The 17,922-nt window shown below is 40.0% G+C and overlaps 1 protein-coding gene across 1 annotated transcript in view; it reads right to left on the bottom strand.

Annotated features, from left to right (window-relative positions):
* Window positions 1-560: 560 nt before the first annotated feature.
* The window catches only part of LOC103608503 (protein FAM13C-like), a gene marked incomplete at its 3' end in the record, with an annotated part of 55,363 nt that continues 38,001 nt past the window's right edge, over window positions 561-17,922 (bottom strand). Inside the window, exons 5-6 of the mRNA XM_008592933.1 lie at window positions 17,030-17,148; window positions 561-624 (exon numbers count right to left, since the gene is read on the bottom strand). Of these exons, the coding sequence (XP_008591155.1) occupies window positions 561-624; window positions 17,030-17,148 (183 nt within the window). The remainder of the gene's footprint in view (window positions 625-17,029; window positions 17,149-17,922) is intronic.

The raw sequence follows: 17,922 nt of genomic DNA, 5'->3' as shown, positions 1-17,922 counted from the left end.
TATTTGCATTTCTATAACAAAATGTAAGCTCCAAGAAAGCATTAATTATGTCCAATTTCTACACTGCTAAACCCTCAGTACCTAGTACAAATTCAATAATTTTTTTTGAATGAATGAATGTGATCTGATATAGCTGTTGCTGAAAGATAACCATTTGTCTACTGAAGACAGCTTTTGGAAATTTCATTCTATCTCTTAAGTTATACAATAAATGTTATGGTCTTTGCTAAGTTACATGATAAAGCTGAGTTTTTCCACTACATAGATCCCAATAGAATAAAAAGAACTTAAAACAAGGCATATCTACTCTAGGTCAATTTTCTTTAGTTTAAAAACAAACAAAAAAAACCCTCTACTGCTGTAAGATGCTTCAATCTAAACCATGATTTGTCAAATTCTATGGTCCAGTGGCTTCTGTTACATAGCATGCAAGTTTTTCTGCAGCAGTTTGCATGTTACTATATAGGGAACATATTAAATTATAGTCAGTATTGAAAAAGAATAATAAATTTCATGATTGGCTAATTCATGTTCGTATAACCAGCAATGATTGCACCTACCTCATTTAAGTCCTGCTGAGTTTCCAAAGCATCCTTTGGCCAAACGGCAGCCCTCTGGTCTATTCTATAAAATACAAAGGAAAATTATTTCTATTTAAAAGGAACCTTTCAACAATGCACATTTGAAGCTGGCGGCTACAGATCTGGCTATGCCCCTGTTAAAACCCCTTCGTGGTATCCCACTGCCCGTAGAATAAAATCCAGACTCCTCACAATGGCCTGCACCACATTACAGCATTTGAACTCTGCCAGCCTGCCTGGCCCCATCTCCTACCACTCTCAACCCTCTTCCCCACACTCCACCCACCCTGGCCTTCTCTGTGTTTCTTGAACACAAAGTACTCGTTTCCTGTTCAGACATTTGCACTTGCTGTCCCTGAGTCCAGACTGCTCCTCCCAGATGTGCATACAACTGACTCTTCTCGTTATGTGAGCATCTGCTTAGCTCACATGTCACCTCCCCAAAGACCTTCCTGACCTCTCTAACTAGAAGTAGCCACACACACACCCCCGCACTCTCCAGCCCACTGACATGCACATTTTTTTCTTAGCATTTTTTACTATCTAAAATTATATCTGTTTATTTGCATTTCTATAATAAAATGTAAGCTCCAAGAAAGCATTAATTATGTCCAATTTCTACACTGCTAAACCCTCAGTACCTAGTACAAATTCAATAATTTTTTTTGAATGAATGAATGTGATCTGATATAGCTGTTGCTGAAAGATAACCATTTGTCTACTGAAGACAGCTTTTGGAAATTTCATTCTATCTCTTAAGTTATACAATAAATGTTATGGTCTTTGCTAAGTTACATGATAAAGCTGAGTTTTGCCACTCCATAGATCCCAATAGAATAAAAAGAACTTAAAACAAGGCATATCTACTCTAGGTCAATTTTCTTTAGTTTAAAAACAAACAAAAAAAACCCTCTACTGCTGTAAGATGCTTCAATCTAAACCATGATTTGTCAAATTCTATGGTCCAGTGGCTTCTGTTACATAGCATGCAAGTTTTTCTGCAGCAGTTTGCATGTTACTATATAGGGAACATATTAAATTATAGTCAGTATCCTTACAAAAAGGCCAGCTATCTTAATGAATAAGAGATTTAATCAGTGTGAAGTTATTATAAAAAATTTATTTGGGGATGTAATTATTTACAGTTATTATTCTGACTCAATTTGAATCATGAAGAAAGCATATATGTTCTCTGAATGGTCAAAAAGATTCATGATTTCTAAATGTCATAACGCATTTAGAAATGCCACAGCCCAGCTTCCTCAAAATCTTAAGAATGCAAAGTTCTTCCAGTCCACAGGTGTTGCTAACTGTGCAAACAATTTACTTGTAATGAGAAAAGTAAGGAGATGGTAAAACAAAAAAAATTGTGAAGGTCAGACACAATTGTAAATGTCTTCCATGCCTGCACGAACCAGCATTTCCCTCCAGGGTGCGAGAGAAGACTAAGGCTCCCAACTGTGAGCTCAGACACAGAGAGCTCAAGTGAGAAAAGAGACTGAGGAAAAGGACTGCTGCCTCACCCATGCTGTGCCCATCAGTCCCTCGAGCCACAGACATAGTGATTTCAGGCCTTCAGAAAGTACGAAGTGGCTCTTTCCTACAAAAAGGTGAAGAAACTCTTGGGGACAGGGATTAAACCATCCTACTGAGTAATATAAGACAGTAAATGACTCATAGTTTCTTTGTAACCTACAGTGGTTCTTAAACTATATTTCTATACAGTAGCACCAGAAAAATGGAAGAGTGGTGTTATTTAATGAAAAGTATATTTACAGGGTTACACATTCAAATATAAATTTCTCTAGGGTTTTGGTGTCATATCCCTGTTAATGAGTAACAGCAGATAGTAAAACAAATAAGCAAGTATCAAAGATTAATGGAAGGAAGCGGAAATATAGTTTGTTAGATATTTAGTATATATTATTGAGATTCAGAGAAGAGCCTACATGGAATATACTCACACGATCTTCCAGGAAAACTACTCTCAACCATTAGATAAACCTCTAGAACAAGTTAGAGAACTATAGCCTCAAGAATCAAAGGTCAGATTTAGATATCCAAAGCTTGAGGTGAGGCTGAAATAGGAAAGTAAATACATCTGACCAGGGTTCACTCTCGAACTGGGGCACACTACAGTGTGTTCAGCAGAGCGTGAGTGACCATAATAATAACGATGCACAGAGGTTACAGGTAAGGTCATGTGGGCAGTTCTGTGTCACCTTTTTCCTCATTGCGTGGCCAGAGCCTAGCATGGTGCCTGGCACATGGTATATTCTCTGTACACATCTTTTGGATGGATGGATGAGTGGATGGATAAATAAACAGAAGAAACCTGATCCAAGAATGACTTCTTGATCTACCACTTACTAGGTGTGTACTTCTGGGAAATATGTTAACCTCTGTAAGCCTCAGTTTCCTCCTCTTTAAAGTGAAGACAATAATAGCATCTCCTCATAGGGTAATTCATGATGTGAAGGACAGTTCACAAATAATACTTACCACTATTGTTAGCTATATTAAATATAACACACGGATTCTATAGTCATATATAAAAATACCATAGTAGAATTATCATATAATAATAATTAATGGTATGTTGTAAGAATAATAATAATTGAAGTGTTGTTAGTTAGAGAGAAGCAATCAGGGCCACTGAGAAGGTCTTTGGAACTGGCCAGTTAGGAGAAAAAGATAAGATAAGCCATGAAGAAAATGCCAGGAGGAAAGAAGCTAACAAGAATAGCACTATAAATTCAAAAGAGAAAGAAGTTATGAGGAAAAAGAGTGTCAAGAAGAACCTGACAATTCATCCGTCCTTACTATGCCAGGCTGGGTGTGCCAGTCACTTTACTTACATTGTTTCATTTAATCCTCAATGTAGCCATACGAGATGAGCATTATAACATCTATTTGACCTAATAGGAGAAAGTTAAATAACTTCATCCATTCAGTCAACAAATATTGATTAAGCACCCATTATGTGCCAGACACTATTGCAGGTGTTGGGAATAAAGCGGTAGATAAAACAAAGTCTGCCCTCATGGAACTTATATTCTCATGGCAGGAGAGAGAACCTAAAGAAGTAAGCCAGCGATGACCTGTGGTGCACTGGGTGCTAAGCATTATGGAGAAAAAGAAAGCAAGGCAGGGAGAACGGGGCATGCAGGAAAACTGCCCAAGCTCACACTGCCAGAAAGTGTCAGTCACCTGGAGGTAATGAAAATGAAAGTGGAGAAAAAAAGTCCACTGGGTTGAAAAAGATAAAGGTAGAGAAGCTTAGCAACGAGAAGAGAGAACTGGAACAACAGCTAGCTGTCTCAAATTCCCTTCTTTTTAAGATCTTTACAGATAGTGCTTAACAATTTGCAATCCTCTCCGGAAGCTGGACTACACACAAAACTGAAACACTCTGTACAATTCTCTTGCCTCCCTCCAGCTGCAACAATAATAGGAAAGTGACTAAGCATATCTATATCAAATGCATGCAAAGGTGAGTAAGCCAGTCAAACTACTCTGCAAACCCCAGTCAGATCTTGCCCTCTAGCCCAGGCCCAGGCAATGGGATATGTGGCCTGTATTCCTCAGAGCTGATTACGGTCCTGAGCACTGATGAGAGTGTGATGCCTCCGACCACCACCACCACCATCAACACCACCACCTCCATTACCACTACCACCATGACCACCACTGCCTCACCACCACCACCACCACCACCAACGACAACACATCACCACCACCATCACCATGACCACCATCATGACCAACACTAGCACCACTACCACCATAAATACCACTGCCATGACCACCACCACCACCATGACCCCCTTTGCCATGACCACCACCACCATCACCATGACCACCATCATGACGACCACCACCCCTACCACCACCAATGACAACATCATCACCACCACTATCACCATTACTATCACCACCATCACCACCACCATCACCATCACCACCACCATCACCACCGGACCACCACCACTACTACCACCATCACTACAACCACCACCATCATCACCACTATCACCATTACTATCACCCCTACCAACATCACCACCAATCACCACCTCTATTTTCACCACAAGCACCACCACTGCCACTGCCACTGTCACCACCATATAATTCAAGGTAAAAACACTTCTCAGTAGAGAAATGCAAAACTTAATTGTATGCTGATATGAAAAGAGCTTCTCCCTGAACTTGACTCCATGATTGCAAGTTTGTGAAGAGCCCATTGAAGTGAAACTTCTCTAAAAACTTTTGGTGCTCCCACTTTGCTGGAACTCAAAGCCTGTGCTGAGTCAGCCTGTGGGGCCACCCTGCTGTGGCCTTCTCTCGGGAGGTGCACTGGAATTCAAAACATCAAAACCAGCTAAGCATTAAGATATTTTTCTTGGCCTATGGACTGTGTCAAATCACAGGATGTTATAATTTGTGAAAAAGCCATATTTTTAGCTCAGGATCTTAGATTTATATCAACATTTAACTACTGATAATTAAGTTAGCAGAGGAAAGTGTTTCCCATCTTGGTGAAAAGCTTCCCCCAGATGACACCTGAGTCATCTGACAATTCCTCTCTTGCCCAATAGCTAATTCATTACCAAGTCCTTCCGTTTCTTATCCCAATTAACTTTTGCCTCTGTCCCCTCCCCTCTACCTCCACCACTACTGCCTCAGGCCAAGCCACCATCATTTCTCCTCTGGGTTTCATGGATAATGACAGTTTCCCCCCTGGTCTCCCTACTTCTTCTCTGCTCTCCTCAGACCATTTCTCACACAAGATCTTGTTGCCACCTTTCTGCACACCGCACTTAAATAAAGACCAAAAATTCTGAAAGTATCCTATGACTTCCTGAAGGATTTAGTGCCTGTCCACCTTGTCACCCTCAGCTCATGTCGTTCTTGCTCTCTGTGCTCCAACTACATGGCATCCTTTCAGTTCCTTGGATGCACCATGCTCCTCTCCAGCTTAGGTCTTCACACGGGCTGTGCCTGTGCCCATAATGCTGTTCCCTCTCTACTTTCTCTCCTAATTAACTCATTCATTCATCCTTTAGATCCGAGGTAGCTCCCAATCAGGTCTCCCTTTGCTTGGCTCTTGCTGTATTCTCATCTACCTCTGCTATGTAGCATGTTTCAGTTCCTAAGTGTATTATTTATATAATTATTTGATTGTCTCTTTCTCATGATGGTAAGCTCTATGAGGCAGGGATCATATGAGCCTTACTTAACGTTTTATCTCTAGGGCCAATCCTGGCATATGACACATAGTAGGCACTCACATGTTTGTTAATAAAGTATCCATCCCACAGTTATGGGCAGCTGCCAGATCTGATAATATCTCTGAGTGTGCTCAATGACCATGATACGACTCACATTCCCTCCTTCACCTGAAGCATGCTTGCAGAGCCTGCAGGATGGCATGACTCTCATTCCCATGAGCGAATACATTTCTACCCTGAGGAGACATACTTAAAGATTACTGTGGGTTTTCTAACCCACAATTTAGAAAACCTGGACAGAAAGAGTAAAAGGAGAGAATCTAACACACTTTTCAGAATGCTTCATATAGAATCAGAGCCTTAGAGCTGAACGGGGCCAACCTCGAATAACAACTTAAGAATTCCAGATATCACACTGCATTACATCGAGCCTCTGTATTAAAAAACAACACTTCGGATACAATAATGTATACCCGGATGACTGTTGGCTGGCTGTTTCCTGAAACTCTTTTGAAAACAAAAGGTATATCCCAAGAGGACAACCTTCTGAGCAAAACATTCTTTATATACAAACAATAGCTCTATATGCAGACACAGACAAGATGCCAATAAATTCCAGTAATATTATTAGCAACAATAACAATCCTCAATGCCAGTAAATATAAAGTTTCTTTCTTTAGGGAGTCTAAGCCACATTGAAGACATTGTCTTACTGGTTCTTACTAAATTTTTGTGTTGAAGGACTGAGGTCAAATATTGGTCAGCCAGTTTGAAAGATAAAGAAACTGAGGCACAGATGCAGTGAAGGTCGCAGGGGATCACTTCTGATGGAGAGGGGGAAGCAATTTAATTGACATATGAATATATTCGATTAATATTTATAAATTCTCATTGCACTGGGCACTGCGATATTATAATTGATACTGGGACTTCCAGCGCTTTAACTTTTAAAGTATAAATCAGAATAGCTCTAGGAACAAAAGATCCTTAAAAAAGGCACAGAGGATTTGAATATGCATTAATACTAAACAAGCCTAAATGTTACCTGTTCCCTATTAAAGGTTTTCTTTCTCTTCCAAAAGGGAATAGTCATGAGTCTCTGTCCTTCACCTGTCCCTTCATCTCCATTGCCACCATCGCCTCCCACATGGATGACATATTAGTTCCAAGATGTCTCCCTGAGTACAACACACAGTAGCCAGAGTGGTCTTTTTAAGATGTAAGTCTGAGCATGTCATTACCCAGTTTATAAACTCCAATATCTTCTCTTTGGACTTAGATAAAATCCAAAATCAACATCGTGACTACCAGGCTCTGTGCAGCCTGGCCACTGTTAACCTTTCTGGATACTATCTGATACATTCTCTCTGCAGTTCACAACACTCCAGCCTTACTTGTCTGGGCTGATGTGGACTTGGCACAAGATGAACAGTATCTGGATCAGGGTTGGTCTGAGTGGCAAGGGTAAGTTAATGATCGGAGAGGAATGTCTGAGGAGCTCTGGTCTCCCCATGCCTTTATCATTTGTGACTGTCATAGAGGCCAGCAATGCCCAAGTGTGGTCAGGCACACAAGACCCTTTTTTGTAGTTACCTTAAAACTGGTTCTTAATTCTCTTCTTCCATCAGTCCCAGGTTCTTCCCATACCCCCAAGTCACTCAACACTATACTGATTTCATCTGCCCAGCACTTTTCATCTCCAATCCACTTCTTCCAGCACAAATCTCCCTTTTCCTTAGGGAACCTTACACTATTCCACATGGAAGAGTGTACACATGACCTGAGCTACGTCAGTTAGTTCCTTCTCCCTGGAAGTTGAAACTTCCAGGAGTGGAAAGCTATTAGCACTGGATTATCCAATGCTGGCACCCCGGAGAGACAAGTCCCTGTTATTGAGATTCCAGAAATCCATCAACCAGGCCTGGTTCTTGCCCTTCCTAGGCCTGACTGTTTTCCTGTTTACCCTTAGTTCAATTTTGTAAGCTCACCCCAAAACCTTCCATTAGAGTCCTTTCCTTGCTGAATCAGAGTGGCTTTCCACTGGTTGCAGAGAACACCAACTGCCTTTCCTCTCACAAATGCCACTATTACCAGGAAACAACTCTTTGGCATGCAATAGCTGGGGTCTCCTTTGCAGCACACAAGTGAGATCGGCAAAGTTAGCATAAAGTACACATTGAATAGGACCACTCTCTTGATTCCCACTTTTCCAACTGCCACTATCCATGTCCATTTAGAAACACTTGTCCATACACAGCCACTGTACAAGCCTCTTGGAAAAAAATTTTTTTTCACCGGCCAGTAGGGATTGAACACTGGACCTTGGTGTTATCAGCACCACGCTCTAACCAACTAAGCTAACCAGCCAGCTAGTAAAATTATCTTACTCACATGTGTATATTGAACAAGAGAGTTCAAATCACTGGAGTCTCAAATGGCAAATCAGAAAAACCAACTGGTACAAGGGATGCATAGTTTTTACTCAACTAGAGAGATGCTAAGGCCTAGCTGAAAGATATGCAGAAAAGAAAGTCAATGAAGATAATCTGGGTTCTGTGAGGGCTGGATATGACAGCGTGGCAAGAGAAGCCTTGGAATTTCCTTTGTCCCTGGCATCTGCAGGGTCACAGGGGACTGTTTGTAAGAACTCTGGGCTATTGGACCCGAGAGGTTTGGTGCTGCTCAAGGGAATAAGAAGAGATTTTCTTCTGTTTTTATCCACAGAGTCAAACATTCAAGGAAAGAGCTGTTTAGGACATAATTTCTGGTTTTAAATGTGTTCTGAACCTGTAAAAATAATTTTTACTATTTGCTTTCTGATTCCATCTGATCCAAACCATAAAGACCACAGGTACCACTGAAAATGTACTTCAAGTTTGTTCTAGTTAACAAAAATAAATCCATTCTCTCCTAATACTCTCATAATATTCTAGTCCGCTCCAAAGGAAGATAAGACAGTCTAAAAATAAATAAATAAATCCAAAGAAACAGCATGTACTATTATTTTTCTTGCACGTATAAACTTACCACTCTCCTCAATTACGAACTTAATAGGGGCTCAATGGGGAAAAACTTGGAAAGCGAAAGCATGAAGAATATTTTTTAAACTGGCCACAATCATCCCACCCAAAAGTTACCACCAATAAAAGATTGATTTTTTTCTAGTACATTTTTCTGTACATAATTATATATTAAGCAAAAACACGATCACACTGCAATACAGTTATATATAATTGCTTTTTCCCCACTTATGAATAGATTGTGAACATGTGTCCATGTTAATAAAGACTCACGTAAAACATGGTTTTAAATAAAGTAGCCATATGCAAATTGGCATTTCTTAACAGGGTGGTGATACCCTCCCTAGAGGACATTTAAAAATTTTGGTGGCTATTTGTGACTGTCACAGAGGCTGGGGATGCCTCCTGGCATTCTATGGGATAGAGCCAGAGATGCCAGAGCCCCTGATATATGCGGTGCAGCCCTCCCATACAACAAACAATTGTTCCATCCCCCGCATGACTTTCTAATGTCCTCTGGAAATGTTAGGGCTAAAAGCATTTTGCCCTTAGCATGATCTGAACTAGAAAACTGTGAGAACAAGTGGATGAAATAGAAATATCTAGTGAATACACAAGTAACGGGGGAGAGGATTAGGTTGCATTGTCTCAAACATTCTACCCAGAGCCACTATCCTACGATTCCAACAAATAAATACAGACATCCAGCCACACGACTTTCTACCTCGTTCTCTCAAACTTATCAATTGTCCGTTATATTTCTATATTCTTCCATGATCAGATAACTGAAAAATTTATATCCTAAATCTCATTTCAGTTGACCATTTCAAATCCTATGCCTGGACAGCTTTGACCCTTAAGCACAAGCCAAGGAAAATATAATGGATATACATAAAAACATTTTTTAAAAAATTTATTACAGCACTATCTACAAATGTAAATCCCAGAAATAACCAAAACATCAAATACTTAGAAATTATTTAAATGCATGATGGCATGTCCACAAAATGAAATATTTTACAGACATTAAATATGATACAGAGTATTTTATGATATGGAGAAATATAACATTAAGTAGGAAGACAAGTTACATAGCAATGTGTCTCTAAGAATATATTATACTATTACTCTATTACTATAACCTACTACTCTAATACATATTTTAATTACATGTAAGTATATACTCCTATATTTATATATAATATATTCTTTTATAATTACATAATATATAAGAATAATTTTATACAATACATTCTCATCTTATACCATATATAATAAACCTTATAAAATATATTCATATACATTATATATAGTATATTCTTAAAAGACACACACACACATATGTGAAACTATAAAATTTTAATTTCCCAAATATTGTAATCCAGTATTCATTAGGGATAAAAGAAAAAATACATATAAAAGAGGTGGATGAGAGCTGTGTGTGTCACTATACATAATGTGGGGGGGGGGTATTTGATGAAAATATTGAAAAGGAATAACTTTGTCAGCAAATATTATCACAGATGTACTGGAGTAGTTAGTGCCTCACTGGAAAGACAAAGAGTAAGTTTAATAATAGCCTCATTCTAGTGGCCTCAGGAACACTGAACACATAACCAACTACTCGAAATTCTAAATTAGATTTAAGTTTATGCATTCTCTGTCTCCTATAGTCGTCATTGAAATTTCTGCCTTAAATCTATTCCAAGTAAAGCCAAGAAGCTTTCCAAGATGTTCAGATGTTAAGAACAAAGTTTCTGTTTAGTCTCCTAGAAATATTGTTTCTAACACAGGGCTATAATGACATCAAAGCTTGTAAAACATGGTTCTTATAGAAATTGTATGTTAGAATGTTTGTCATGGAAAATTAAATTTGCTCACTTTAGCCATAAATGAAGTCACCAGCTTTGTGATAATTAACCTACTACTCTATTACTCAGCTTATTGGTCTTATGTCAAACAAGCACACTATTATATATAAATATTGTGTAGTCAGAATGCATTCTGGCCTAGTTTTCTACTCTCAGGCCTGCTTGAAATAAATAGTGCTTCTAGCAGATTCAAATCCCAATGCATCAGGAAGCCTCTTTCATACACAGGTCCTTTTTATGCCAACGTTAAAACGATAGTAACAGCATAGGAATATACACTACAATGGTTATATCTGGGTGGTAAGATTACAAGTCATTTTTAATTCCTTGGATTTTCTGTATTTTCCAATGTTTCACTTATTTTATTATTATTACTACTAGTAGTAGTGTTTTTAATGCAAGAATGTCTCTGAGTTCCCATCTTATCCTTATTCTTAATCATTGTCTGATAAAAGTGCTAACAATTAATCAAATAACCAAGCACAGTCTCCTTTAAAAAAAAAAAAAAAAAGGAGGGTTTTATTCCCCAAATAATCAAGTGTGGGCTCTTTTCCAATCAGCAGTTTAAGAATTTGATGTGGAGTTTTTGTCTCTATAGCAGGGAGCGGAATTATTTTTATCTGTGTATGCAAGCGCTTGTATTTTTAAGCTAAAGTCTTTCCAAGTCTAAATCTTCAAATATCTAGAGTGTTGAGCATTTTCAATATTATATCAAGAAAGGGCTTTAGAAATCATTTGAAACTCCTTCTGTTAGAGGAGGGTACCCAGGAATTTGAGTGAAGTGACCAAGGTCACCTGAGAGACATGAGATAAGACCCTTCATTTCTTTTTTTTTTTTGTCTTTTTTCGTGTCCGGCAACGGATCGCAACCCTCAGTGTTGCGCCTGTACTGGACCGGGACCGGCAACGGGATCGCAACCCTCGGTGCTGCGCCCGCACCTCGCTCAGCCAGTGAGCGGGAACCGGTCTGTATGTGGGATCCGAACCCTCGGCAGGAGCACCACCGCACTCCCAAGCGGCGCACTGTAGCAGTGCGCCAGTGGGTCGGCCCAGACCCTTCATTTCTTAATTCAACTGTTCTTTTCATTCCACCAGACTGTTTCTGTGCCCGTAGGGATAGGTTGCAGGAGGGGGCAGCAAAAAAGAGCACTCACTGTATGGCTCCTTTCCTAAGCAGGATACTCAAATTAAGCTGTGTTAGAACCCACTCATTATCTAACTGTATAATACCAGGGAGTCCCAAAACATTGTCAAAACAAGCTTTTTTTTTTTTTTTTAATCTCTACCTCATCCCTGCCCCTGTCATAAAAACCAAAACAAAACCAAGCCCTGGGTGCACACTAATGATGAAGATGAGGAACATACTGGAAACATGCTGAGCTCCTGCTCTGGTACAGTCCAAGAAAGGGGATCATGTCTTTTGTATTATTAAAAATTCTCTGGGTGCTCATCTGTTACTCATTCTTTCTTTCTAGCAGAACTCATTAAGACCCTGCTTACTTCTATGAAAAACATTTAAATAATAAACAGTTAGTTATTACAACACACACACACACACATACATATACACACATACAAGTTGTTTATCTTAAAAACAAAAGATAAAAGGATTTATCCCCCATGGAAAAATTGCTGCCAACAAAACATTCTTTTTCCATAAAGCAACAAAGCCCCCACCTTTTCCTTTCATCTGGAATGTCACAAACAGTGAGGCCAACAAAAGCCATTATTCTTTCTAAGGATCTTCAACCCCCTCTAATGGGGGACTTCCAGATGGAAGAGGACAATGAACTGGAACTGGCAAATGTAACCACCAACCTAATTAGTAGTAAGACAATGCTATAAAATAGCTCCTGTTTATACAGACACGGTCATTAATGACTTAAAGGTTTAATGCTGTCATAAATTTTAATACAATATTTTAAATACAAGTGAGTTAATCACTCTCAAAAGTAAATTTACTTAGCTGGGTAAGAAATCCCCAACTTCATTAGTATTCTCTTACATTCATAAATTCTCTTTTGTCATATCTGAGAGTTTACAGGATTGGCACTGGCTTTAGCTTTAAAAATCAGTCCAACTGATGCATATTCATCAAGTGGCTACTCTAAACAAATTGATGGGGCTTGTCTTGGTTCTCTTATCAAAGGGAGTGAGAACTTAAGCAAATCACAACCTCACTGGGAGCCAAACTAGAAAATGAAAGAGTTGTATTAAATGATTGTTAAGGCTTCTACCAGCTCTAACTAAATGTAGTTCTATAATTTTACATGTTTTGAAAACACAGGTACTGAGGAGCATGCCAGAGTAGTGTAACACCCAGCCTCTCCATTCATTGCACTGAAGGCCCATGTTAAAATGTAAACATGTCATCTGGGAAAAGTTGGCATCAAGACATCAGCTATCACCATGTTAAGACTTCGCTCCAGGCAGCTCCAGAGTCCACAGGATGAGCAGTTGCCAGGAAGAAATGGATCAAAGCAGGCATTATAAATCAAATGCCTATGGGAGCTGGGCCAAGAGCATAAACAAATGGGAAGAGCTGGTTGGGAATTATAGAAAAATGGAGAGCTGCTTCTCAGCTTCAGCTAATTGTTGCCTTGTAGGAATGTAGACCCTGGGTTATCCCATCTTCAGATCCTTCAAAGAAAGCCAAAAATCTGTAGAAACTCTCGATTTTTAAATATTGACTCAAAATATTTTAATACTGTGGAAGCCAAATATGTCTCCCCACCAGATACACCTGTAGGACACCAATTTTGAGACCTCTGGTGCGGGGCACTGTATTGCCAAGTAATATAATAAAGGTGGGGGGAGAAGGGAAACATAGCAAATGGGACCAGGGTGCAATGAAAGAGGATAAACAAAGCTAAAAACTATGTCTGAAGCTGGCTCTGTTGAGGGAATTCAAAAGAGCAAGCAAACTTGGAGGCAGGAAGACTCTACCACAGAGGCTCTAAACCTTTTTGGGGGGTCATGTGCTCCATATGAAATTCTGAAAAATGCTTTAGAGATTTACCCTGGAAAAATGAACATACGTGTAGTAGACAGAATAATCCTCTCCCAGAGAATGCTCCACGTCTTCATTCATTGTTCCTCCCCAGAAACACTACCCTACATGACAAAAGGCACGGTGCAGATCTGATTAAATTGAAGACCTTGAGATAAGCAGATTAACTTGAATTATCTGAGCGTGCCCAATCTAATTGCATGAATCCTTAAAATTAGGAAATCTTTCCCTGCCACAATCAGACGGAGATGTGAATATGGAAGAATGATCAGAGAGATGCGATCAATACTGCTGACTTTGAAAATGGAGGAAGGGACCACAATCCACGGAATATGCGCAGCCTCTGGAAGCTGGAAAAGGCAAGGAAATGGGTTGATTCTTCCCTAGAGCCTCTGGAAAGGAATGGAATCCTGCAACATTTTTATTTTGGTCCAGCAAGACCCATGTTGGACTCATATCCTACAGAATTATAAGATAATAAATTTGTGTTGCTTTAAGCCACAAGTTCGTGGACATTTGTTACAGTAGCAACAGAGAACCGATATAGTATATGTACACTCAAACTTTGGCAAAAAACATTCATAGACCTCCGTGAAGCTCCTCCACAGCCACAGATGAAAGCTCCTGTGCTGGAAAAAGCCCTGGATACAACACGAGAGTTCTGAGCTATAGGTATGAAACCATTTGGTATGCCTGGTAAGATCAATACTGACCCCATGACCTTAATTGCCTCCAAAATCTCACTTCTACGAGGATGGATTCATTCTCTGAAGACTAACTACTTCTGCAAGTCTCACCCAAATGATGTGTGACCCCTTGGAGGCTCCTTGCTGCGCAAAGATCTTTCTTTTCTTGTTCATTATGTTTATAACATTCTCCACCCTGCCGCCGACCCCCAGGAAAGTAGCATTTTACACCTGCTGAGAGTTAGCCTGGCTTCTTCCCTCACTCTGAGCCAGACCTAGGCGTGTCCTGTTACAGTATCATGTCTCTCTCTGGCAAGATCCTATTAGACACGATATGCCCGAACTTGGCCATATGTTGGCTTAGGAGAGGAATGTTATCAGGAATGTGAGCTACCTGATTCAAAGTTGTTTTTAGCCTCAGATCTCATTTCACCAGTTCATCAAATTGCACAATCCCTGTAATATTTTGAGATGGATTTTTTTTTAAGTTCCATTAGAATGTCCCTGGGTGACACCACCATGGTTGTGATAAATAACGTAGTTCAAAAGTTACCAGCCCAATCTAAATACTACCAGATCCTGCAATTGCTGACACTGGTGCACAGAACATTCTGGAATGCTGCTAGCTCAGAAAGCTAGATCTTTTGAAAGTGGGGCATGGAGGCTGGGGGGGCGGGTGGAGAAGAAAGGACAATAACCTATTTGGGATTCTATGGGGGGTTGCTAAGGGGTAGAGGAAGAGAGACAAGATCTGCTTTGCAAGCAAAAGAAGCCAATCTATGGGGGACTAGAAGAAAACCCCCTCCTGATGAGGAAGGCTGCCTGGTGACCCTGTGGTATTTGATTTCTTTTCCTGGCACACAGAGGAGGTCTAAGAACCTTGTAAAATTTAACACAAATTTTCGTGTGTGCGTGCATCTTCTTTTTCCTGAGGCAAGGTGCCATAGATGTCTGAGAATCTGAATAAAGGGTAACTCCCCCCACCCCCAATGTAGAATTGCTGCTTAATATGTTCTTTACTAGGAGTATTCTAATTTAATACTGTCAGCTGTCAAGTACTCATATGTGAATGCTTCCTACTACAAAATTCTACTACATTTCTGCTTCATCTGACAATAGTAAAATTATCAGTTAGCTTTCCCACCATAGGTGAAATACAAAATGTTTTAAGTTTATTGAACATCAAATATCTTTGACAAGGTTAATTGCTAATACCATTTTCCCCTATCAGCCTCTGTTGAATATCCATCTCCAAAGGACTGCCCTACATTCCATGCACAGCATGTATTATCTGGATTTGATTTTTATTTTGTTTTTATACTATTTTGAAATATGCATGGGAATAGAGTTGACTTTATTCGGGCTGAGAGAAGCAGTCATCATTCTGGTACAGGGAGACAAGGTCATTGCCTAAATTGATTCTAGCCAGCCTAAATCAGCCTTATTATAAAAAGGCCTAAATTAGGAGGGAGAATGTCCTGATCAGTGGAGAAATGACAAAGTTGAGTCCAACAGGTATTACCTGTGTCAGGTAAGAATAAACAAATAAGAGATGGCCTCTTATGAGGAGGGTTTTAAAAGCTCCCATGAATCCTCTTGGAAAAATGGATCATCCTACCTTTAGGGTCGTCTCCAATCCTTTGGGGTTCTATGATTCTAGATTTATTATGTTTGATATTTTAAAGCACAATTACATAGAACAGTCAATCTTCTCTGTAGTTGTTGATTCATTTAGACCATGTTGCCTTAGAAAAAAAAGATTCTAAAGGTCATGCTCAGAAGTACAACACTCCCTTTCCACTGAGTGAGAGCTACAATTACACTGTACACAAGATCCTACAAAGACAGCTGACACAACTAGCGGTTGAATTCTTCCTTCTGTTTATTTGTAGAAGAGACTTTCCAAGACAGCTGCAATGCCAGGCTCCCATCAGCATGTCATGCCAACCTTTCTATGGGCAGCTTTCCACCCACATCCTCACCCTGGATCCAGCAGGATTTAATAGGCTAGAGAGGCCAACCTCAGGGCTACTGCAGGACGAAGGTCACTGCCCAACACCTGGGTCAGCACACAGTCTGCTCTTGCCATGCTGTAATCAGACATCTGTAGGTTCAAATTCTGGCTCAGCCCTTTTCACTTGTGCAACATCAGGCAAGCACCTTAATGTGTCTCGGCCTCAGGCGCCTCCATAAAATGGGACTATGAGTACTCCGCTTTATGAGGAAACAGTGAAGGCTAAACGTGACAATATGTGAAAAGCAGTTGGCATGATGCCTACACAGTCATCGCTAATTTATCATGATTCCAGATGAAAACCTAATCCCCTCTAGCTTGAAATAAAGGAGATAGAATGAATGAAATCAGCATTTCTCTCCAAGGGCAGGACCTGTCTCCTCCCTCAGCCCTAAGGTGGACTATCTTCAAACGGAAGACAGAGAAAGTAGGTCATTAACATTTCTCTTTAACTGACTCAGTGATTCGCCTTCTAGGGCTCTTTAAGCAGCTTCTCTGACTACAAGGAATGAAACAAAAGTGAGGAAGCCTTGACTGTCGCATGGAGGTGGCCAGCACATAAGTTTGCATTTCTAGAAAAGGAAGCCCAGGCAGCTTCTAGCAACAAAGGGCCCACCTTGGTTGAAGTCGCACTGTTTCTTGGCACCTGAAGGCGTTGTTTTGTGGACTCTCATAAGCTGGTGTTCCTGCTCTCCCCTGACACTCCGACTGGCTGGGCACCACCTGCTCCGCCTCCTGCAATAGGAAACAGCAGAAGTAGATGAGCTCTTGGCAGCGATCAGTTCCACAGCACTCTTTGGCTGGGGTGGGTCTCAGGGCAGGGAGCAGCAACACATAACACACTACTGACGGTGGTGCAGGCAGGGAGCCAATTCCGTGGCCCCAAATTTCAAAAGTCTCTTTCTTTCAGTTGCTGCAAGATAACAGGATAAAGAAAAAAATCTAATGTTCAAAAGATATGATATAGCCATACAATGTTACAAACATCAAAAATGATGTTATAGAAAATATTTAATGAATAGATATATCTGAATATAATTTATAGAACAACATTTATAACATAGGCTCATTTTTGCAAAAACAAACATGTATAAATGTTCACACACACACAGAGATTGAGATAAGTTAAACCAAAATCTTAACACTGACAAACACTGAGATGTCACTTTTGTTTGTTTCTTTCTGGGGTCCATATATATATATTTTTAATTATCCAGAGTAAACAGATATTATTTCTATAAGAAATAAATTTCAGTTAGTATGGAATCTAACAAACCATTTTTATAAATTCCAAATCCCAAGTGTACTTGATCCCTCTCCCTCCACCCCAACCCCCTACATGCGCGTGCGCGCGCGCACGCACACACACACACACACACACACACACACACACACACATCACTGCATCTGAAGAAGCCACAACATTGGTCATCCATGATGCAATCCACTCATTAATTTAGAAAAACTTCAGAGTGCTAAGCTCTCTGGAGAACATCATAAACACACCCA

The sequence above is a fragment of the Galeopterus variegatus genome, unplaced genomic scaffold, assembly GCF_000696425.1.
Source record: "Galeopterus variegatus unplaced genomic scaffold, G_variegatus-3.0.2 Scaffold8489, whole genome shotgun sequence".
NCBI lineage: Eukaryota > Metazoa > Chordata > Mammalia > Dermoptera > Cynocephalidae > Galeopterus > Galeopterus variegatus.
Note: the sequence above shows the minus strand (reverse complement) of the source record. Positions and strands in the feature narration are given on the sequence as shown.